Genomic DNA, 16,941 nt, shown 5'->3' on the forward strand with positions numbered 1-16,941 from the left:
GTTTAATTTTTGTTTTTTAATTGAAAATAGTTTCTTCTTTCATACAATACATCAGACCACAGTTTTCCCTACCTCCACTCCTCTCAGCCCCCTCCCATCTCTCCTCTACTCTAGATCCACACACACACCTCCTCCATTTCCTTCTCAGAAAAGAGTAGGCCTTCAAGAGACAACAGCCAAACAGGACAAAACAAGATACATTATGACAAGGCGAGAGCTCTTATATCGAAGCTGAACAAGACAACCCAATAGGAGAAGAGTCCCAAGGGCAGGCAAACGAGTCAGAGACACACCTGCTCCCACTCTCAGGAATCTCACAAAAACCCAAGCTAACAGCCACAACTCACATGCAGAGGACCTGGTGTGGACCCATGCAGGCCCTGTACTTGCCATCATTTCTTCCCAGCAGTGCATTTCCAGAACTCTATTACACGGGTTTTCATGAAGTAGTACTAAAAAAATAAAAATAAGAACTAGAACACGTCAATCAAGAGTTTTGCTACCTCTGGGGCTTTTACACTTTCCATAGCTACACGGCACAGTGGGAGAGGCTAGCAGCACTCTTTTGAGTTCTCCCTTGAGATCTCCTCACCCAATCAGCCTATCAAGAGAGCAGTCTCTGAACATCCTGGCACCTACTTTTCCTCACTTCATTTCTTGCCTGCACTTAAGTGTAGGACAGTGAGAGTGGCGTGGAATTTCAGAGGAGGCAAAAAAAAAAAACAAAAAAAAAAACACTGTTGTTTGAAGGGATGGCTGGATTCTTTGGCTGTTGAGAAGGGAACAAAATGAGAATAAGGTCATAATGTACTGAGATAAAAGTGAGAATAAATAAGGGAGACTAGGCTCTATGATATTATTCTTTCCAATAAAACATCACTCATTAAAATGGGAGAGGGCTGCTGGAAATAGTATTTAGGATCTTATCTGCTATGGAGGGACTCTCAGTATTGTCGGGAAATGGTTTCTATTCACGACCAAGCCGTCAGTAGCTGTGTGGCTGACACAGTTTCCTTCTCTTTCTTTTGTTTCTTTAACAGAAAGGTTGTGGCTATCACCTGGATCTGCTAATGGTGGCCATCATGCTTGGGGTGTGCTCCATTATGGGCCTGCCGTGGTTTGTGGCCGCCACAGTCCTCTCTATCACTCATGTCAACAGCCTGAAGCTGGAATCAGAATGCTCTGCTCCAGGAGAACAACCCAAGTTTCTCGGCATCAGGGAGCAGAGAGTGACTGGGCTCATGATTTTTATTCTTATGGGGTCCTCAGTTTTTATGACCAGCATTCTGAAGGTAATGAAATTATCCCTTATGGAAGAATAAATATGTTTAAGATAGCATTATAATATAGACATAAATTTGTAAATATTGCATGGCATGAGATAAAAAGTGATTAATTTTAAAATTTTTTAATAATTCTCCTTCAAGGGTGAATGAAATTTTGTCCTGTGTTTTAGAATCCTTAAGTACTTGAAAATATAATTTTGTTATACTTCATGACAGTAACAATTTTGATTTGTAATTTTCAAGCAATGGGAAAATGTCACACTTTCTAAGTGGCTAGTGACTGAATTCACTGTAGTCCGGCCCAGGTTAAAGGTTCTATTATTTTGTTAGTCTGTAGACTGAATGTTATTTACTATAAGTCAGTGATGCAGACCAGACAATGACTATGCTGTGGTCACACAGAAAGTTTTTTATTTTGAAGGCTCCACACAAATGTTCCATGTAAATCATCATCGCATATAAGAAATTTTCACATTTTAAATTATCAAATTAATTTTGAATAGCAGTACAGAGGGATTGTTTTGTGATACAAATCTGGCAGATATTCTTGCAGCATGTTAGCTATATTATGCATTATCATTCATCTTGATTGCTTAAATATCAAATATTAATTGAAATATTGAATTTAATCTGTATCTTCTTGTTTTTAATCATTGAAAATTTGTATTTCTGCTATATAAGTAATAGGATACTAGATAAAATGAGCTAACCCAATAAAAGAAATTTGAGCAATCCACATGTTACCAAATATCTGCCATAATTAAGGACCACATTGTAAAAGTAAACTTCATTCTTTATCTTTAATCCAAATATTTTAAAATAGAATGTAAACTGTTTTTAAAGGCTAATACTCAATATTTGTTGTGGCACAATGATAGCTTATAGTGCTATCTCTCTGGAATCATGTGGTTTTTAGGATAAGTTTAACACTTATAGCTGCACTATTATTATCATCTCTTTAGAGATTGAGAAACTAAGGTTCGGGCAGGTTATATAACTGCTTAATGTTATACAGATAAAAAATGCTGAGGTAGAGTCTGAAACTAATTGGAAGCAATTCTGTACTATACTTGTTTCCAGAATGTTTTTAATTTCCCCCTTTCCCCCAACTGTGCTAAGTACAAAACTGAATGACCACATGTTGGAAAATAATGCCTCCCATTTACTGATTGTTCTTTTACAGTTTATCCCCATGCCAGTGTTGTATGGAGTGTTTCTTTATATGGGGGCTTCATCTCTCAAGGGAATTCAGGTAAATTACTTTACTCTTACAAGCGTGTCTGTTGTAACCTAAAGTACAGATGTTGAGGCATGTGACAGCAACCATCATCTGAGCAGAGCTTTCTGACCATATGTCAATCTTATGAAAGTGGCCAGAACTGTAGATGCTAAAGAAGATTCTCTGCTAAGTGGGCACTCTCTCATTTATAGCCAGCTCTAAAGATGGATAACCTTAAATGTCTATGTAAGTGTGTATATGTGTTTGAAGGAGAATGCATATGCATATATATATATATATATATATATATATATATATATATATATATATATATATATATATGCCAGAGGACAGCCCTGCTATTCCCTGTCTAGGTTAGAGTGACTGGCCAGTGGACCCAGGGATGTCCCCAATTCTATTTCCCCAAAACTGGCATTACAAGCACCACCATGACTGTTTTCATTAGGTGAGCTCTGAGGATCTAACTTTAGTCTTCATGCCTGAATGGCAGGCACTTTGCTAGCTGCACTGCTGTTTACCATAAATATATTAACACTGAAAAAAGTTGAGTTTTCATCACCCTTTTAGAAAACAAATTAAGTTCATTTCAAGACATACATATATATATACATATATATATAATCTTTAATAATTACCAAGCCATGTTTATGGACTCTATCCACAACAATAGAAAAAATACCTTATGCAAAAGATATATTTTGGCTCATGGCTTCAAGGGATTTCAGGCCATCATAGCAGGGAAGCCCTGGGGAGTAGTTCTGTCTACAGTAGTGGGAACATGTGGTAATGGTTAGTCACAAGGCAGCAAGCCAGGAAGCAGACAGTTTGGGACTTGAACTATTGGCTGATTATAACCTTCAGAGGCCTGGCCCCCAGGGACAGACTTTTGCTAGCCCACACCACTTGATAGAGGTTCCATAGCCTACCAAAGCAGTGCCACCACTGGAGATCAAGTTTTCAGAACATGAGCCTGTGGGGAACACTTAAGACTCAGACCATATCTGAGCAGGACATAAAAGACATAGGTAATGGGACCACGGCAGGACAGAGGGAGGAGAGCCATGCAGGATGGAGGGAGGAGAGCCATGCAGGATGGAAGGAAGAGGGCCATGTGGGATGGAGGGAGGAGAGCCATGCAGGATGGAGGGAAGAGGACCATGCAGGATGGAGGGAAGAGGACCATGCAGGATGGAGGGAAGAGGGCCATGCAGGATGGAGGGAGGAGGGCCATGCTGGATGGAGGGAAGAGGACCATGCAGGATGGAGGGAAGAGGACCATGCAGGATGGAGGGAAGAGGGCCATGCAGGATGGAGGGAAGAGGACCATGCAGGATGGAGGGAGGAGGGCCATGCAGGATGGAGGGAAGAGGACCATGCAGGATGGAGGGAAGAGGGCCATACAGGATGGAGGGAGGAGGGCCATGCAGGATGGAGGGAAGAGAGCCATGCAGGATGGAGGGAGGAAAGCCATGCAGGATGGAGGGAAGAGGACCATGCAGGATGGAGGGAAGAGGACCATGCAGGATGAAGGGAAGAGAGCCATGGAGGTTGGAGGGAAGAGGACCATGCAGGATGGAGGGAGGAGGGCTATGGAGGATGGAGGGAAGAGGACCATGCAGGATGGAGGGAAGAGAGCCATGGAGGTTGGAGTAGACATTGGAGTTTTGCTGCCGTGAAGTAAGAATACAGGAAACCATGAAGAGCTGCAGGAAATGGAAAACCATTCTCTCCTTGGGATCACAGAGGGATCGTAGTCCTGCCAAAATCTTGATTTCTGACTTTTGACCTCCACAACTGGACATTTTTATTCCATTAAACCAAAATGCTGTAGTAATTTGTTCTGTGACCTTCAGAAATGAATGCAGATTTCTACTTAAATGTAGCTTTGAATTGTCTTTGTTTATGGCAATACTCTTCAGCCAGAGCACTTCATTTTCTTCATAAGAGCCTACAGTGAGGCTTGTTTATTATATAGATTTTTTAAAAACTAAAAATAATATAAACTACAGTGTGGCTACTCTAACTGCTGATGAAAACATATGGAGGAATTAGATCCTGGTTGAGACACAAGAAGCACGAGGTCTCATCCCTGAGGAAACTGGCCTGCCTTTAAGAGAAGCAGCGCCCAGCCCTTGAAACAGTGTGGGCTGCCAGAACTGGGGCAAAGCTTCAACATGAGGCCATTGTAAGATACTGAAATCCACAAATGTAGAGGCTCTATACCTCAAGGAAGGGAGGGCATGATCAGGAACTGTTGTGTTTTAAAATTTTACTCAAAGATTTAATTTGCTCATTTAAAGTATCATGTATGAAATACATTTCAATAGAATTAGTTTAGTGTTTTCATTTGTTTTTGATTTTTGATTTTTTTTTGCCTTTGGCAAAAGTTTCAATGAGTAGTGATTCTGTCTGTAAGTGGAAAGCATTTATTATTAGGCCTCAGGCTCATATAAATAGAGCAGCAGGAATTGAAAAACAAAGTGAAATAATTGTGGGTAGATACCGGCAGATTTTCTTCTAATTCCATTCAAATGATTTTTTTCTTTTTTAACCACGTGGCTTAGAATTAAACAATATGTCAAGTTTTAGAATTACTTGGGATGTGATCCTTTCAAATGAGATTGAAGAGAACATCAAAGTCCTCAAATCAAATTTAGTGAGTTTTAAATCACGTTAATGAAATAGAAAGCCTAGGCACACTTTGACAGGTCTCACACTGAGAAACAGAATTGGTGGAAATGTAAGTGAACAGTTAAAATTCCTATTGGGAAGTGAAGCTGACTGAATGGGGAAATATTACACATTGCTATTGGGACACAATGAAAGCCAAATGCAAAACTTCGAATAGATTTATCACGATCGTTATTCCTGGAGTAGTGCTCGGCAAGCACATTAGCTGTCTATGGTGGATATCCTAAGGAGCATGCTACTTTGTTACCAAGCAAATTGGAGGACTCTTTATGTCACCTGGCTTTTTGGCACTATTAAGGAACTCACTATGTAGGCTTCTCGCTGTGAAATATGGCAGAAAAAACAGATCACAATGTTCTCATGAATGCTGTTTCTGTATTCAAATATATAACCACATCTATATTCATTCCAACATTGCAGGGATCCAAAGGGAAGCAAATGTGCCACTTAAACAATAACAATTGAAGCGCCCACTCACTGAAGCACACTTATGCAACAACATAGCTCCCTAAATGGATAATGATGGGTGGGGAAAATTCTATAGGAACAGACATTCAGTTGTAAGCTAAAGGATTTTATTCTCTATTCTTCCATCATATACAAAATTGTATCTGCTTAATGATTCTTAACTTTAAGATATAGTTATGTGGTAGAAAAGACACACACACACACACACACACACACACACACACACACACACACACACACACAAGGTGAGCCAAGAATGAGGTTAGCAGTCAGCTCTGGCATGGGTTTCAGCAAATAACTTTGGAAGATTATGAATGAGTATTAGTGGATGGAGTAATGTACATTTCAGTATAGTTTGCATAACTGAAGAACAGTTGGGCCACACAGAAGACAGAGCATACCCAAAAGAAGATAGATTTCTATTGAGTTTGATGTTCTCTCACACCTATTCCATCTCAAATTGGGTTTTGAGAAAACAGGATGCCCTAACCCTAACTCTATAGACACTTGTTTATCTGCACAGTAAAGTTTGAAATATCTGATGATAAGTAGCTGATAATTTCTTATGGTAGCTGAGAAATATTTATCAGTGTTCTTTTGAAAATTCATAGGTTATATTATAAAAATTTATGAATTAGAATAGTGACTGATGGTGATAAAAACCATTGTTTTCTAAATAACCCCCTCTCACTGAAAGAATTATAAATAACAAAATTTGGCCTAAAGGTGAAACAAGTGGTTCACACAAAATACAACTAATATGCAGTAAAATTAATTATTCAATAAAATATGTTGAAGTAAGAGTCTATGAAAATGTAGCTTATAAAATAAATTTTAAGTTATTTTATCTATCATTATCTATCATTATGACCAAGTTGAAATAGAGATAATCCACTGATTACATTGGATCCATCTATTAAAATGACCCAAATAAGATAGTTTGCATTTCTGTATGAATCTGCATTGATATACGTTATATACACAGGTATATCATATACCTGTGTGTATGCACAGGTACACGTGTACATGTGTGCGTACCTGTGGAGGCCCTAAGTCAACACTGGGCCTCTTCCTCAGTCACTTGCTGATTGTTTTCTGAGACAAGGTCTCTCAGTGAACCTGGAGCTCACAGCTTTACTAAAATGGCTGACTAAGGAGCTCCAGGGATCTGTCTGTCTCAGGCCCCACCAGACCTGGGATTACAGATAGGATAAACTGTGTCCATCTTTTATGTGCGTGCTGGACATCTGAAATTAGATTATCAGGCTTGCCATAAAGGCTCTGTGCTGACTAAACTATCTCCCCAGCCCTCAAGTATAAAATATAATAAAACACCTTGGTAACAAAGACATATGTAGGCCAAATCTTTATGTAAGATGTGTGTGTTTCTAAAGACAACATCAAAACTTTGTTGGAGATCAAAATGATAAAGCCAAAACAGCAGGATTCAGTAAGGAGGAATCCAAGGCACTCTTCACAGCAGCTGAGTTTGTGTGGTACTTGGAGGAAGCTGAGGCAGAGAGCTAAATCTGGCAGTACTTAGCATGTGAAAGCCAAAGCCATGAGGGTGGATGGCACACTCCAGGAGAGAAAAAAGCACACCAATCATGGGAGACCTAGAAGACCAATATTCGGGGACAAAAGGGAGAGATTATGATATGATAAGCTGAAAGAATGTGATTTTGTCTGTCATAGTGCTAGTTCTCAAGGTAGCAAAATGTTGCATTTACTATATGAAAACCCTATTAAATGACATTCTGTTACAATATTATAGGAAATATAGTATAGTATTCAATAAATAGAAGCCCAAACTGTATGTCAATTCCAATGTCCTGCAGTTCCTACAGCTGTGTCATTTGAACCTAATATATTGGAACATACTTAATTGTCCTATGGTTATTGTTGTCTTGTTCTTTAAATGCAATATAGTCTGTTTAATCTTTTAGTTATTTGATAGAATAAAGCTCTTCTGGATGCCAGCCAAACATCAACCAGATTTTATATATCTAAGGCATGTACCACTCCGGAAAGTCCATCTCTTCACAGTCATTCAGATGAGTTGTCTTGGCCTTTTGTGGATAATCAAAGTTTCAAGAGCTGCTATTGTCTTTCCTATGATGGTACGAAACTTCCCTCTACCCTTTCTCTTTCACTGCTTTTTAGGAAACTCATGAACTGAAACTGCAACAATAGAGGAGCCCTGAATCACTTTGAACAGTTACTGGAAAATCTAGTGTAAACTTGGGCGCTAAAATAGGGTTTGAAAATTATTTTGCATTTCGCTGATTTAATATCAGTTTTTTTTTCTTGGTCATTCATAATGTAGTGGTTAATGGAAAGCAGGATGAAAAATGTAAATTTAAAAAATAGCATTGAGATATACTAACAAATATGAAAAATTAGGGGAATTTTTTAAGATAAAATTTAATTGAATGTTTCAGACAAATTTTAAATGCATTTAAAAGTATAGTGAATTTGAATGACTATACATAATTCAAAAATTATTAGCATATGTAAGAATCTTCTAATGTTCACTTATCCTAGTTCAGGCTTTTAATTATACATTTATGGAAGCATAATTAAATATATTTCATAGTTTACAATTTTTCTTTAAGATTACTTCAACATTGAATAAAATCTTAGATGCCACCCTGGCGATTTCATAAGAAAAGGAAATAAAGAGAAAGACGAGGCTGTGTTTTATACACATGTGTTTTCAATTTTTAGTTTAATATCAGTCCTAATACAAACTCATCTATATTACTTCTTCCTTTCATTTTCATTTGCTTGTTTACATTTTAAACTATTTTATTATTTTCTTCAGGTGTTAGCCCTGGTATTTGTGAGAAAGTTGATGGACTTCTTGTTTACCAAACGGGAACTCAGCTGGCTTGATGATTTAATGCCTGAGAGTAAGAAAAAGAAACTTGAAGATGCAGAAAAAGAAGTAAGTCAGAATAAAACTTGATATTTTGTTTGAGAGAAGAACAATAGCAGGCAGCTCGTTGCTAAACAAAATTAGTATGTTTTTCATTAAAAGGTGATTACTAAATACAACAGGTAGAAAGATTTGGAAGTGTAATGTTTAAAAATCTAGCTGGGGCAGAGAGAGGGGCGGAGACATTACATGAGGAAGTCAACCCTACATGAACCATACAAATACCTGCATTTAGTTACTCTCCAAATTATCAGGCTTATTTTTCTGATTTCTCAATCGTGGATGGGAAACTTGCTGATGCATAACTGTTTCTAAGATACAATCATGTTGTGATTGCTTCTGATGGAATGTTTGAGGAGGAAATAATGTGGCACATCACTGCTGGTAATTTTTCTTTCCTAGCAGGTTTTAATCAGCAGATTTGAATCAAATTATTATCCTTAAAACAGACAAAATATTTAAGAAGAAAAACATGACCTGATTTGCTTCCAAAATGATTGAAGCTTTAAAAACATATTTGAGAAAACTTTGGGTTTTAGTTATTTTCCCGGACCACTGATTTGTCCTATTCTGTTTCATAAGAGAAAACAAGTTAGATAAAAGTTTTAGGAGATATGTAAAGTTCACATGTCAGCCTGGATATTTTTTGAAGGTTATATAGTCATACTATTTTTAAGGCACATAAAAATTGTAAGGAATATAAATGAAAATAATGACCCATGCAACATTTTTAGCAGAGTAACTGAGCCCAAAGATTATAGAACACAAAAACAAAATTTCTCTGTAGAAATGAAATAGAAAGGAAACGTTTTAGGAGCATTGTCCATTCTTTCCAGTTTTGTGTTTCACGGGTATTTACTTAAAGCTTTCAGTTTCTTTTCTATAGAATATTTTTGGGGGACCATAGATATTTTTCTTCTTTCCTGTAGGTAACTTTATTTGTAAACATGAAAAGAGTTTTAGTTTTGCTCAGGCATTTAGATAGGCCAGATTGGACCACAAATCCTGGTGAATTTTTGGCTGAGAACATTCTACTAGCATAGCTATGTAACATGTGGTTGGTGGTTCCTTCATCCATGGGATCCACACTTAGAGACATCACGATGGTGTATCTTATTTCTGTGTGAATTCAATTTCCCAAAATGTTGTAGAAGGCATATATAGAACCATATTTCTAGTAATGTTAATGCAACATTAAAATACTGTGAAACTATCACTGGTTCTTTGCTTTTCGGTTTACTATATTCATCTAAGTAGCAGAGATCTTTTTAAAAATAATAATTTAACAGTCCTTACATGATGTACTAAAATTTACCCCACCTGAAAAAATTTCCAAGGCTTAAAGTTTGAAGGGAAGTAATTTTGAAGACAAAATATATTGCCTATGAGTTTCCCCCATCTTCCCAATAATTATACTACTAAGCTCATTCATCTAGTGACACACACATTATGTTTTCTTTATTGTATTGTTTTTATTTCCTGTCAAACATCTTTATTGTTTCTGGTGAATTATGGTAGGGGCACTCTTTTCCATAGAGTACCATCCCTTTCGCACAGCATTCTTTTGAGGCCATTCTCAGAATGAAACATTCATTTCTCTTAGTATTTGGAAAGCTCCTAAGGAAAATACTGGGTAACCTACTCTGCTATCATTGTTATTCTTCTCTACTGTTATAGAAAGATAATGGCAGCTTCTTCTGTTTGTTCGTGACATTGCAGAAAGCAAGTTGACAGTCATAAATTTGTTAGAACTAGCCGTTGTAACTTTGCACAGTGATATCCAGCTGAAACGTTTATCGGAGATATGCTTATTGCTGATAGAATTAGCCATTCCCATTGCCCATAACTACTTATAATGTATATGTGGTGCTCATATGTATGTGTGTAAAATATTTGCATTTTGGGAATTTATTAACTCCACTGAGATCTTGTATAGAGTTTTTAACCTTTTTTTTTTTATTATATCACATTATACCTTACTATGCTCTGATGGTGTTTACTATCTTGTGAAATTGAAAGTAAAGATTTTAGGAGTAATTAAATATCACTAAATTTTCTAGAACTTATACTTTCAGCAGATATCCAAAAATAGAATAAGACCTACTTGGGGAATTTTATAGTTGAATCCTTCAGTTCCAAATATGGGCGGGGGCGGGTGGACCTTGCAATATATTTCCCAGGGGGTGGTTAGAAATCCTTAAAGTTTCACATAGTTATGATGATGATAGTTTCATATGATCCCACCTGCATGTAATTAAATAGGAAACCCAGTGTTTCATTCAAGAAATAACTTATACTCAAACATTAAAAAGCAGTTCTAAGTAGTGCAAAGAAGACATGACACTGGCGGAGTGGAGAGATAGAGGAAAGGACGTGTGAAGATGCTCATGTTCTATTTAGAATCAGCACTGGAGAAGAAGAATTGGTAAGGAGTGGAGGAGGACGTGCGGAGGTTGACACTGAAGCTTAAATCCAAGGTTCATTTTCTCCTCAAGGGCCCAGATTTGGGTATTTTTGTTTTTGTGAGCCTATGAATTCCCCTGAAAGATATGGTTGTACTGTAGTGTCTTGTACCAGTGCCCAGTACCACAAGAGATTGTACATTAGAGTGGATAATGGATAAGTTCTTCAGAAATGTTCCAATTAATTGAGGAACTCTAATTGTGATCTGGCAAGATGATAAACGGCAGAAATGTCTCAGCTCCCTGAGACTTGAATTTAAAGTGAGCTCACCTCTGGTCCTTTGGATGATAGTTAGAAGCTTGAACCTTTATCCTCCAGGGTTTTCCTTTCAGTAGCCCATTTCTGGTCTTATGGCACTGAGAAAACATTCATTTGACCTGAAAATTCAATAATGAGTTAAGCAGAATAAATAGCTACACAGGCCAGTCCAAGGTCGCAGAGCTTCTGTTCCAAATTCTCATGTACTTCATGCATATGCATATGCATATGCTTCAGTTTTTAGAAAGAAAGGATTATAATCAGGGTAGAAATGAATATTGGAACCCTGACATTTTGCACATTGCTCTGTGTAAAGGGAAGACTGCAGAATCAATTCTGGATGTCCAAATGTGCTCAGAGTACCAACATGCCTTCCTTCCTACTTAAATATTCCCCAGGACATTGTACGCATGACAAAAGGACTACTGCTCAATGCAGAAAGTTCCAACAGAATATGTTTGCTCCCAGGTGGAAAGCATGGGCGCCGGTGTTAGGGAGAGGTGGGGATGCAGTTCTGTGGAAGTATCCCCATCTACAGCTCCTTCATTACTGAGGGGCCTCTCTAACACGTACCCTATAGAAGAAAACAAAAGAAGGCAAGTGGGGCCTTGTGATCGCAAAAAATTCCAAGAAAGTACAACCTAAAAATAAGCACAATTAAACAAATTAAAGCAAATGCTTAACTTCTCAGAAAGGTAAGAATTGGCTGTGGATTTGGGAAGCGTGTCCTAATTACCAACATAGATAAATGTTTTTTATAATTCAACTGTGGGGTGGGACAAGTATGTTCTATCTCCTGAAGCAGCACTTCCCCAAAATGTGGTTCCAGGGTCTCTGCTGCACCAGCCAGCACCTTGCAATATTTTAAGAATGCAAATTCATAGGCCTGTTTCAAAAAATGCTGCATATTAGAACCAGAATCTATTTTCCTAAGACCTCCAGGTGATTTTAACATCTGAGATAAGCCTTTTACTAGACTCACAAAATCTCAATCTCTATAATACAGTAGAATTCTTAATACAAGATTACCGTGTCAGAATTTTTGTACTTAGAATAATTTAGGCAATTGCTGAAAGGTGCTGAGTCAGGACCAGTGAGCTGGCTTAACAGTCAAGATTGATTCCTGGAACCCACATATAGAAGGAGAAAACAAACCCCTGTAAGTTGTCTTCTGACTGCCACATGTGCTCGCTCTCTCTCTCTCTCTCTCTCTCTCTCTCTCTCTCTCTCTCTCTCTCTCTCTCTCTCTCTCTCTCTCTCTCACACACACACACACACACACACACACACACACAATTTAAAAAGTTGCCTTGTCATAGGTTCTGATGCCTCCATATGGACTTACCTGATCCCTTTAAGCATTGTTTTGTGTTATCAACCCTTTAATCTGTTGGAAATTAAAAATAATACTTTTTTAAAACGTAATATTTATTATTTTCAATTTATACACATACAATATCTGAAGGTGGTTGTATTAGTTGAGAGAAGGAAATGGTAGGAGCTTCTTAAGTTCTGTATGCCTTGCTTGCTTCTTCAATTAAATGAAGTGTTGAACGTGACTCCTGAGTCTCCTTCTACTCCTTAGTAAACATAAATTGCAAAATCATTAAGTACTTGCCTCCCATAATAACTCAAGTATCTTTGTGAACACTGACTCTCTGCTGTTGTTTGAACTTTGAGATTTTTAAGGGCTCCCACATGCATACAGACTTTGCCCTCAAATGAATATATAATTTAAGTCACCTATTTTACTGAAAGTAAAGGACAGAGCACATGTTAGGTACTGTTAATATAGCAATTATAATTTTTCTGCTACTAGAGACTATGTAATATCATTCAGTTTATAAAAAATATCAAATACTAGAATCTTACAGATTGTATTTCCCATTTCAATTCACCATGGGCCTTCGGCTTTTGTGAACCTAGTTGCTCACTGCCATGGAAATACCTTATTTAGTTCTATCTTTTATGCTTGTCTCTCATCATTTCTTCCTACCTGAAGTTTCTTCTTCTCTTCACTGTCTATTCCTGTATTCTTTGTGGTCATCTTTTTATTTCCTTTGATAATTGGGTTTATATTTTTCTTTTTATTTTTGTATTTCAGTACCTTACAACTACCTGCCATCTAGATCATGTAAATATACACTCATTAAGTGAATTGATTAGCAGTGTCCCTATTATTCTTCTTTGATACGTGCCTAAAACATAATGCATCTTCACTCAATAGCACACATTGCATGCTATTGAATAGATTCCTTTTCTACGCATCATCATCTCTCTGCTCCTTCTTAGATATGGAATTACTGGTTTCCCCCTTATTTTGTATCTGAAAACTGCTTTGATAACCATCTTAATTAAAAGATTGCCTTTAAATCATAACATAAGGAATTCTAAAGTCTTACTGGCAAAACCCTTCCTTTGGGTATTCCTTTAATACGTTGCAGTTGGGTTCCATGATGCTACTCAGCACATCATTGATGGATCTTGTGTAAATGAGGCGCTGAATGGACACCATGTTAAGCACTTCTGCAGTAGTTGTCTGGTCAGTGTCATTCAGCTCTCTTCTCTGTCTCCTTGAATGAGGAGACAACTCAGGCTGTGAAGATCAGGGTAACCGTGCTGAAGGCTCCACTATGGAAAGTCTCCATTTTTGCCCCACCCCCACCCCAGCAGTGCTGCTTAGGATGCAGCCGTCCCTCATCACCACTCCCAAGCCCACCCAGCTCCCTTCTGGCACTGAAGACAGCAGCAGCGGCTGCTCTGCCACTCTTCTCTTCAGATAAGCATGGCTTGGAAATGCTATCTTTAGAGGTGATGAGTTTTTGTTTAGATAGGATGATGACTAGTATAAAGCCCACACACACTAACGAGCCTTGGAGTGCAAAATAATTATTGAAAGCAATTTGAGAGAAAAGTGGAAAATCATCAGGAAAAAAAAATTGTTCACAAAGCCCAGTCTTTGCTGCCAATGGGTCTGCCTTTTTTGCTGCCAGGTGATGCAGGCACTGATCATACTCTTATTCTCTTCAGCCTGTTTTGCATTTTAGCCTTTAGCAAATCTTTCTGGTTTGGCCAGAAGAGATGCTATGCATCATCTTCTAGTGAACAACAAAGGGCAGATTTATACTTTGTTTACATCTTGGTTTGTCTTATATATCCTTTGGGATCACTGGAGGTCTCTTTATGTCCCTTCATGTACAGCAATATAAAACATATAAATATATAAAAAGTAACATTTTTCTACCAGAATGGATAGATACGTTCTGACTCTGACTCTATGGTGTGCATATGTTAATGTACTATGCCATGTCCCATATATCTTGACAAACTAAGTTACAAGGAAGACCTCATTCTAGGCTGCAGCTTAGTTCTCCTTTTACTTAAATGTGGTCTTTTAATTAATGGTCTTCTTATTGTAAATTGAGTTTAAATTATTTCTCAGAAGCTCATGTATTTGAATGTGTAGTCCCTAGATGATGACACTGTTTTAGAAGATTGTGGAACATGTAGGAAGTGAAGCCTCTAGAGCAAATTGATTACTGGAGGTGGACCTTGAGGTTTTAGAGCCAAGCCCCACTTGCTGCTACTCTCTGCTTCCTGACAACTAATGCAGGGTGACCAGCTGCCTCATACTCCTGCTATCATGCCTTCCCTGTCATAATGGACTGCATCCCTTGTTGAAGGTCAAAATAACCCTTTCCCTGAAACTGATTTTTATCTGGTTCACAATATGAGAAAAGTAACTAATACAGAAATTGTTGTGGAGAAATAAGGCTGTTGCTGTGACAAGCTTGACCATATAGCTCTTGGCCTTTGGAACATGTTTGTTGGAGGATTGTGGAAGAATTTAAAAGAGGACTAGAAAGAAGATCTAATCCTGTAAGCAAAGCTTTACTGGTTATCCTTATGGGAATTCAGAAGACTAGAATGCTGAGAGAAATGTGGAAGTAGAAGACCAACTCCTGAGGTTTCAGAGGGGAACAAGGATTCTATTGGGAGCTGGGCTAGAGACAATTTATTTCATATTCTGCCAAAGAAGTTGGTTGCATTCAGCCTGCCTATTATGTCCCAAGAACTTCAGAGCACCTAAATTTGAAAGTAACAGACTAAATTGTTTGGCAGAAAATTGCCCAGGTATTCATGCTGTGCTATGGTTATCACTTACTGCTCTTATGCAGGTCTTCAGCAGAGAACAACAAGTGGATATGAAAGGTATAAGAATGTCCAGTTAGTACCATTAAAAAAAATCTGCTCTGTACAGAGACAAGAGAAAAGGTGACCTGATGGTGAGACTCTTCCCACTGTAGTCTCCATCTTGTGAAAATGGAAATTCATTTTTAAGACTAAAGTCTAAACTGAGAATACTGCTGAAGGCATTGTCTCCCCCAAAAACAACATAAATGGGTTTTTCTAAGGTCAGAATACAAAAGCTGATAAAATTGTCTTCAAAGAGGGCAAGGCTTCATCTTGAGCTGGTTTAGGGCTTGGCAGCACTATGTGGTACTGATTGTATAGGGGTGGAAGATGCAAGAATAAGAGAGTCAACAAAACTTGTGCCAAGGTTTCTGAAGGCCACTGAGGCCAGGAAATGTATCCCAGGGTTAGAAAATCCTGCAATAAGGCACCTGAGAAGGTAATTATGAGGCTGTGAAGTTGAAGATTGGGTTACAAAGAAAACCTCATGTGGGAGATGCCAGACCCACAGGATTTCTCCACAGCAAAGCCTGCAGGAGGGAGCAAGCTGGCACATAAGAGAGGCTATGTGTACTACTGGTAATGAAGCAGGAGAGATGGGGCTACGTAAGCCCTTTGGACCACTGATGATTCCATCAAGAGTTCCAGATGCTGGACACAAAGCTCTAAGATTTGGTGTTTGCACTCCTGGGGTTTGGTCTTGCTTTTATATGATCTTTCCTTTCTATATTCCTGCTCTTCCATTTAGAAATGAGGATAGTTACACTGTGCCATTGTATGTTGAAGGCATTTAACTTGCTTTTTGATTGTACAGGGGTTCACAGTTAAGGTATTTCCTTGAGTCTCAAAGATGGCCATGAACCTATGGGAGAATGGAGCAGAATGGTCTAATTAAATTGTAAAATGTCCTCTGTAGACTGGTGTGGTGGAACACTTAGTTTCTAGCTTGTGGCACTTTGTGGAGTGTGGCACTTTGTAGAGCTTCACTGGAGGAGATTGGCCACTGAGAGACCTCCAGGTTTTATGTCTATAGCTGGGCCTTACTTCTTGTCTGCTGTCTGCTTCCTGAGTACTTAGACCAGCTGCCTCATGTACCTGACACCTTGCCTTCCCTAACTCTTAAACCAGAAGCCTAAAGAACCCCTCTAACGTTGATTCTTATCATGCACTTGGTCACAGAAGTGGGAAAGTAGTTCATGACTACTCACCTTTTAGTCCTAAGAGCAGTGCCAATGATAAGAGCATAAATGGGCTGTGAAAGAGACAAATTCCCTACAAAACAGCACAAGAAAGTGAACAGAACTATTTCCTTGGACACAAGAAGATATATAATTAGTCCCACAGAGTATAATACACAATGAAGTATCTGAGGGGAACATATAAGCAAAGTTAGTAGCCGGGCT

At 38.2% G+C, this 16,941-nt stretch overlaps 1 protein-coding gene across 9 annotated transcripts in view; it reads left to right on the forward strand.

The window, feature by feature from the left end:
- Positions 1–16,941, forward strand: part of Slc4a10 (solute carrier family 4 member 10) — a 279,026-nt gene that overhangs the window by 247,263 nt on the left and 14,822 nt on the right. For all 9 annotated transcript variants that reach the window (XM_076569565.1, XM_076569563.1, XM_006984614.4 and 6 more), the window contains 4 exons: positions 1,041–1,292; positions 2,470–2,538; positions 7,632–7,805; positions 8,510–8,632. In XM_076569565.1, coding sequence (XP_076425680.1) covers positions 1,041–1,292; positions 2,470–2,538; positions 7,632–7,805; positions 8,510–8,632 — 618 coding nt within the window. The remainder of the gene's footprint in view (positions 1–1,040; positions 1,293–2,469; positions 2,539–7,631; positions 7,806–8,509; positions 8,633–16,941) is intronic.

This window comes from Peromyscus maniculatus, chromosome 4, assembly GCF_049852395.1.
Source record: "Peromyscus maniculatus bairdii isolate BWxNUB_F1_BW_parent chromosome 4, HU_Pman_BW_mat_3.1, whole genome shotgun sequence".
NCBI lineage: Eukaryota > Metazoa > Chordata > Mammalia > Rodentia > Cricetidae > Peromyscus > Peromyscus maniculatus.